General features: G+C 53.4%; 1 protein-coding gene and 1 long non-coding RNA gene across 2 annotated transcripts in view; one reads left to right on the top strand and one right to left on the bottom strand.

Moving 5' to 3' along the window:
* Positions 1-2,987, bottom strand: part of LOC138351601 (prophage side tail fiber protein homolog StfR-like) — a 4,000-nt gene extending 1,013 nt beyond the window's left edge. The window contains exons 1-4 of the mRNA XM_069303482.1: positions 2,948-2,987; positions 2,496-2,684; positions 2,316-2,459; positions 1,476-2,084 (exon numbers count right to left, since the gene is read on the bottom strand). Of these exons, the coding sequence (XP_069159583.1) occupies positions 1,476-2,084; positions 2,316-2,459; positions 2,496-2,684; positions 2,948-2,987 (982 nt within the window). The remainder of the gene's footprint in view (positions 1-1,475; positions 2,085-2,315; positions 2,460-2,495; positions 2,685-2,947) is intronic.
* Positions 2,988-6,153: 3,166 nt separating this feature from the next.
* The window catches only part of LOC138352440 (uncharacterized), a 103,519-nt gene continuing 102,172 nt past the window's right edge, over positions 6,154-7,500 (top strand). The window contains exon 1 of the long non-coding RNA XR_011222800.1: positions 6,154-6,212. This is a non-coding gene — a long non-coding RNA (uncharacterized lncRNA). The remainder of the gene's footprint in view (positions 6,213-7,500) is intronic.

Raw genomic sequence — 7,500 nt, 5'->3', positions numbered from 1 at the left:
GGTTGGAAGCTGCACGGTTGGAAGCTGCACGGTTGGTAGCTGCACGGTTGGAAGCTGCACGGTTGGAAGCTGCACGGTTGGAAGCTGCACGGTTGGAAGCTGCACGGTTGGAAGCTGCACGGTTGGAAGCTGCACGGTTGGTAAGCTGCACGGTTGGAAGCTGCACGGTTGGAAGCTGCACGGTTGGAAGCTGCACGGTTGGAAGCTGCACGGTTGGTAAGCTGCACGGTTGGAAGCTGCACGGTTGGAAGCTGCACGGTTGGAAGCTGCACGGTTGGAAGCTGCACGGTTGGAAGCTGCACGGTTGGAAGCTGCACGGTTGGAAGCTGCACGGTTGGTAAGCTGCACGGTTGGAAGCTGCACGGTTGGAAGCTGCACGGTTGGAAGCTGCACGGTTGGAAGCTGCACGGTTGGAAGCTGCACGGTTGGAAGCTGCACGGTTGGAAGCTGCACGGTTGGAAGCTGCACGGTTGGAAGCTGCACGGTTGGAAGCTGCACGGTTGGAAGCTGCACGGTTGGAAGCTGCACGGTTGGTAAGCTGCACGGTTGGAAGCTGCACGGTTGGAAGCTGCACGGTTGGAAGCTGCACGGTTGGAAGCTGCACGGTTGGAAGCTGCACGGTTGGAAGCTGCACGGTTGGAAGCTGCACGGTTGGAAGCTGCACGGTTGGAAGCTGCACGGTTGGAAGCTGCACGGTTGGAAGCTGCACGGTTGGAAGCTGCACGGTTGGAAGCTGCACGGTTGGAAGCTGCACGGTTGGAAGCTGCACGGTTGGAAGCTGCACGGTTGGAAGCTGCACGGTTGGAAGCTGCACGGTTGGAAGCTGCACGGTTGGAAGCTGCACGGTTGGAAGCTGCACGGTTGGAAGCTGCACGGTTGGAAGCTGCACGGTTGGAAGCTGCACGGTTGGAAGCTGCACGGTTGGAAGCTGCACGGTTGGAAGCTGCACGGTTGGAAGCTGCACGGTTGGAAGCTGCACGGTTGGAAGCTGCACGGTTGGAAGCTGCACGGTTGGAAGCTGCACGGTTGGAAGCTGCACGGTTGGAAGCTGCACGGTTGGAAGCTGCACGGTTGGTAGCTGCACGGTTGGAAGCTGCACGGTTGGAAGCTGCACGGTTGGAAGCTGCACGGTTGGAAGCTGCACGGTTGGAAGCTGCACGGTTGGAAGCTGCACGGTTGGAAGCTGCACGGTTGGAAGCTGCACGGTTGGTAGCTGCACGGTTGGAAGCTGCACGGTTGGAAGCTGCACGGTTGGAAGCTGCACGGTTGGAAGCTGCACGGTTGGAAGCTGCACGGTTGGAAGCTGCACGGTTGGAAGCTGCACGGTTGGAAGCTGCACGGTTGGATAGCTGCACGGTTGGAAGCTGCACGGTTGGAAGCTGCACGGTTGGAAGCTGCACGGTTGGAAGCTGCACGGTTGGTAGCTGCACGGTTGGAAGCTGCACGGTTGGAAGCTGCACGGTTGGAAGCTGCACGGTTGGAAGCTGCACGGTTGGTAGCTGCACGGTTGGAAGCTGCACGGTTGGAAGCTGCACGGTTGGTAGCTGCACGGTTGGTAGCTGCACGGTTGGAAGCTGCACGGTTGGTAGCTGCACGGTTGGTAGCTGCACGGTTGGAAGCTGCACGGTTGGTAGCTGCACGGTTGGTAGCTGCACGGTTGGAAGCTGCACGGTTGGTAGCTGCACGGTTGGTAGCTGCACGGTTGGAAGCTGCACGGTTGGTAGCTGCACGGTTGGTAGCTGCACGGTTGGAAGCTGCACGGTTGGTAGCTGCACGGTTGGTAGCTGCACGGTTGGAAGCTGCACGGTTGGTAGCTGCACGGTTGGAAGCTGCACGGTTGGTAGCTGCACGGTTGGTAGCTGCACGGTTGGAAGCTGCACGGTTGGTAGCTGCACGGTTGGTAGCTGCACGGTTGGAAGCTGCACGGTTGGTAGCTGCACGGTTGGTAGCTGCACGGTTGGAAGCTGCACGGTTGGAAGCTGCACGGTTGGAAGCTGCACGGTTGGTAGCTGCACGGTTGGTAGCTGCACGGTTGGAAGCTGCACGGTTGGAAGCTGCACGGTTGGAAGCTGCACGGTTGGAAGCTGCACGGTTGGAAGCTGCACGGTTGGAAGCTGCACGGTTGGAAGCTGCACGGTTGGAAGCTGCACGGTTGGAAGCTGCACGGTTGGAAGCTGCACGGTTGGAAGCTGCACGGTTGGAAGCTGCACGGTTGGAAGCTGCACGGTTGGAAGCTGCACGGTTGGAAGCTGCACGGTTGGAAGCTGCACGGTTGGAAGCTGCACGGTTGGAAGCTGCACGGTTGGAAGCTGCACGGTTGGAAGCTGCACGGTTGGAAGCTGCACGGTTGGTAGCTGCACGGTTGGAAGCTGCACGGTTGGTAGCTGCACGGTTGGTAGCTGCACGGTTGGAAGCTGCACGGTTGGAAGCTGCACGGTTGGAAGCTGCACGGTTGGAAGCTGCACGGTTGGAAGCTGCACGGTTGGAAGCTGCACGGTTGGAAGCTGCACGGTTGGTAGCTGCACGGTTGGAAGCTGCACGGTTGGAAGCTGCACGGTTGGTAGCTGCACGGTTGGTAGCTGCACGGTTGGTAGCTGCACGGTTGGTAGCTGCACGGTTGGTAGCTGCACGGTTGGAAGCTGCACGGTTGGAAGCTGCACGGTTGGAAGCTGCACGGTTGGAAGCTGCACGGTTGGAAGCTGCACGGTTGGAAGCTGCACGGTTGGAAGCTGCACGGTTGGAAGCTGCACGGTTGGAAGCTGCACGGTTGGAAGCTGCACGGTTGGAAGCTGCACGGTTGGAAGCTGCACGGTTGGAAGCTGCACGGTTGCATTTGTACCTTAATGTGGTCATTAATAACAGCAAACAAAGACTATTTACTGAAGGATGAATTACAGGATGAATTACAGGATGAATTACAGGATGAATTAATTAAGTAATTAATTACTTTTTACCCACGTCGTTCCCCCGATGTAAACATATCCCATTTATATTCGTTGTTTCTTGTTTGATTTTGTGTTAATATATTTAAAACTTTATATCTATATCCCCACCTTGTTATACTATGTTCATGCGTTGTAATACGGCAGTCATGTGCCCATTCGATCTTTCGCTCCAGAGTTGATTTGGGCTTTTCAACTCTCTCTTCAAAAGCGAGGTTTCAACTTCTTGGGATTAACTTTGTAATTCTGTTCTGTATTCATTCATGTGCATTTATCTCTGTACTACAGTAGCACATTGTAGGTTTTTTTTTATTGTTGCTCTGTGCGGATAGTTTATTGTGCACCTCATCAACTTGTAAAGGTTAATTGTTCAATTACCGACTCTTGCATTCGTTTCGTATGTGTTTCCATCGGGCTGATGAACACTATAGCAGTGTTGCTCTCCCTCCTGGTGCCTGTGTTGTGTGATGAGTTAGTGTATATGTGTATGTCTGGGTCTGTGTATGTCTGGGGTCTGTGTATGTCTGGGGTCTGTGTATGTCTGGGTCTGTGTATGTCTGGGTCTGTGTATGTCTGGGGTCTGTGTATGTCTGGGGTCTGTGTATGTCTGGGTCTGTGTATGTCTGGGGTCTGTGTATGTCTGGGGTCTGTGTATGTCTGGGGTATGTGTATGTCTGGGGTCTGTGTATGTCTGGGTCTGTGTATGTCTGGGGTCTGTGTATGTCTGGGGTCTGTGTATGTCTGGGGTATGTGTATGTCTGGGGTCTGTGTATGTCTGGGTCCGTGTATGTCTGGGTCCGTGTATGTCTGGGTCTGTGTATGTCTGGGGTCTGTGAATGTCTGGGGTCTGTGTATGTCTGGGGTCTGTGTATGTCTGGGGTCTGTGTATGTCTGAGGTCTGTGTATGTCTGGGGTCTGTGTATGTCTGAGGTCTGTGTATGTCTGGGGTCTGTGTATGTCTGAGGTCTGTGTATGTCTGGGGTCTGTGTATGTCTGAGGTCTGTGTATGTCTGGGGTCTGTGTATGTCTGGGGTCTGTGTATGTCTGGGGTCTGTGTATGTCTGGGGTCTGTGTATGTCTGGGGTCTGTGTATGTCTGGGGTCTGTGTATGTCTGGGTCTGTGTATGTCTGAGGTCTGTGTATGTCTGGGGTCTGTGTATGTCTGGGGTCTGTGTATGTCTGGGTCCGTGTATGTCTGGGTCCGTGTATGTCTGGGTCTGTGTATGTCTGGGGTCTGTGAATGTCTGGGGTCTGTGTATGTCTGGGGTCTGTGTATGTCTGGGGTCTGTGTATGTCTGAGGTCTGTGTATGTCTGGGGTCTGTGTATGTCTGAGGTCTGTGTATGTCTGGGGTCTGTGTATGTCTGAGGTCTGTGTATGTCTGGGGTCTGTGTATGTCTGAGGTCTGTGTATGTCTGGGGTCTGTGTATGTCTGGGGTCTGTGTATGTCTGGGGTCTGTGTATGTCTGGGGTCTGTGTATGTCTGGGTCCGTGTATGTCTGGCTCTGTGTAATGGTTATAGTTCGCAGGTTCTGTAGGTTGTCGTAGCATACTTAAATTACCAACAAGCTGGTAATTTAAGGCTGTGTGTGTGTGGCTGTGTGGCACGAAGGCTGTGTGTGTGTGGCTGTGTGGCACGAAGGCTGTGTGTGTGTGGCTGTGTGGCACGAAGGCTGTGTGTGTGTGGCTGTGTGGCACGAAGGCTGTGTGTGTGTGGCTGTGTGGCACGAAGGCTGTGTGTGTGTGGCTGTGTGGCACGAAGGTTGTGTGTGTGTGGCTGTGTGGCACGAAGGCTGTGTGTGTGTGGCTGTGTGGCACGAAGGCTGTGTGTGTGTGGCTGTGTGGCAAGAAGGTTGTGTGTGTGTGGCTGTGTGGCACGAAGGTTGTGTGTGTGTGGCTGTGTGGCACGAAGGCTGTGTGTGTGTGGCTGTGTGGCACGAAGGCTGTGTGTGTGTGGCTGTGTGGCACGAAGGCTGTGTGTGTGTGGCTGTGTGGCACGAAGGCTGTGTGTGTGTGGCTGTGTGGCACGAAGGCTGTGTGTGTGTGGCTGTGTGGCACGAAGGTTGTGTGTGTGTGGCTGTGTGGCACGAAGGCTGTGTGTGTGTGGCTGTGTGGCACGAAGGCTGTGTGTGTGTGGCTGTGTGGCACGAAGGCTGTGTGTGTGTGTGGCAGTGTGGCACGAAGGCTGTGTGTGTGTGGCTGTGTGGCACGAAGGCTGTGTGTGTGTGGCTGTGTGGCACGAAGGCTGTGTGTGTGTGGCTGTGTGTGTGTGGCTGTGTGGCACGAAGGCTGTGTGTGTGTGGCTGTGTGGCACGAAGGCTGTGTGTGTGTGGCTGTGTGGCACGAAGGCTGTGTGTGTGTGGCTGTGTGGCACGAAGGCTGTGTGTGTGTGTGGCTGTGTGGCACGAAGGCTGTGTGTGTGTGGCTGTGTGGCACGAAGGCTGTGTGTGTGTGGCTGTGTGTGTGTGGCTGTGTGGCACGAAGGCTGTGTGTGTGTGGCTGTGTGGCACGAAGGCTGTGTGTGTGTGGCTGTGTGGCACGAAGGCTGTGTGTGTGTGGCTGTGTGGCACGAAGGCTGTGTGTGTGTGGCTGTGTGTGTGTGGCTGTGTGGCACGAAGGCTGTGTGTGTGTGACACGAAGGCTGTGTGTGTGTGGTTAGTTTCGTTTAGATGTCAGGATGTCAAAAAATATTGTCTACCCAAGATGGGAGCAAGTCCCACATTTTCCCATCTTTACACACATCGTGCAGTCCCATCATTTTAAGATGTCTTAAAATGAATGACCCTTCATTCACAGTTTCATTCATTTTAAGACACATTCACTTCATTCACAGTTCCTTGAGTGCGTCTGGATATCTTGTTTATATAAAAAAGTTTTATATTTATATAGATATAAACATAAGAGTTTTTGTATATAACTGGACCCGCCTAGTATAGCCCCAGTTGAATTTCTGTTTCTTTTATATATATATATATATATATATATATATATATATATATATATATATCCCTTATAGATTGCATAAACATGACTATATTCGGAAATAGATGGCAAAAAGAGAAAAATATTTTAATCTGAATATGGGAGCATAATCACTATTTTTAATTTGAAAAGAATGGCATAGACATGATTTTAATCAGAGGCAAGTGGTGGGCTTAAGGAAGGTGTTGCGACCAGGAGCAGTAACACAGCACCAGTAACACTCACAGCAACTGTCTCTTTCCAGACCAAACAACGGAGGCCGCCGACGTCCCTTCGTCCAGCTTCTGAGGTAAGTGGAGGGGTAGCCTAGCCTAGCCTAGCCTAACATAACCTTACCTAACCTAACCTAACCTGACCTAACCTAGCCTAACCTAACCTAACCTAACCTAACCTAGCCTAGCCTAACCTAGCCTAACCTAACCTAACCTAACCTGATCTAACCTAGCCTAACCTAGTCTAACCTAGCCTAACCTAACCTAACCTAACCTGACCTAACCTAGCCTAGCCTAACATAACCTTACCTAACCTAGCCTAACCTAACCTAGCCTAACCTAGCCTAACCTAACCTAACCTAGCCTAACCAAGCCTAACCTAACCTAACCTGACCTAACCTAGCCTAACTTAACCTAACCTAACCTAACTACCCCTAACCACTTCTCTCAACTATCCGTCGCGTTTTTAACGTTGTAGAATTCCACATTAACCGAATGCTTCCCAATAGGCTTCGTTGCGGTTCACAAATATTCACGTTTTCTTTTGCATTGGATTCGATAGGTTAGGTTGGGTTAGGGGGGTTGCTTCGGTGCGTGCGTTTCCCAGTAGGCTGAAGGGTTGGGTGTTTTATGTGCGGGTGTTGAGCAGGCGCGGGTGTTGAGCAGGCGCGGGTGTTGAGCAGGCGCGGGTGTTGAGCAGGCGCGGGTGTTGAGCAGGAGCGGGTGTTGAACAGACGCGGGTGTTAAGCAGACGCGGGTGTTGAACAGACACGGGTGTTGAACAGGCGCGGGTGTTGAGCAGGCGCGGGTGTTGAACAGACGCGGGTGTTAAGCAGACGCGGGTGTTGAACAGGCGCGGGTGTTGAACAGGCGCGGGTGTTGAACAGGCGCGGGTGTTGAACAGGCGCGGGTGTTGAACAGGCGCGGGTGTTGAACAGGCGCGGGTGTTGAACAGGCGCGGGTGTTGAACAGACGCGGGTGTTAAGCAGACGCGGGTGTTGAACAGACACGGGTGTTGAACAGGCGCGGGTGTTGAGCAGGCGCGGGTGTTGAACAGACGCGGGTGTTAAGCAGACGCGGGTGTTGAACAGGCGCGGGTGTTGAACAGGCGCAGGTGTTGAACAGGCGCGGGTGTTGAACAGGCGCGGGTGTTGAACAGGCGCGGGTGTTGAACAGACACGGGTGTTGAACAGACACGGGTGTTGAACAGACACGGGTGTTAAACAGACACGGGTGTTAAACAGACACGGGTGTTAAACAGACACGGGTGTTGAACAGACACGGGTGTTAAACAGACACGGGTGTTAAACAGACACGGGTGTTGAACAGACACGGGTGTTGAACAGACACGGGTGTTGAACAGAC

This window comes from Procambarus clarkii, chromosome 5 (genome assembly GCF_040958095.1).
Source record: "Procambarus clarkii isolate CNS0578487 chromosome 5, FALCON_Pclarkii_2.0, whole genome shotgun sequence".
NCBI classification, from domain to species: Eukaryota; Metazoa; Arthropoda; class Malacostraca; order Decapoda; family Cambaridae; genus Procambarus; species Procambarus clarkii.
Note: the sequence above shows the minus strand (reverse complement) of the source record. Positions and strands in the feature narration are given on the sequence as shown.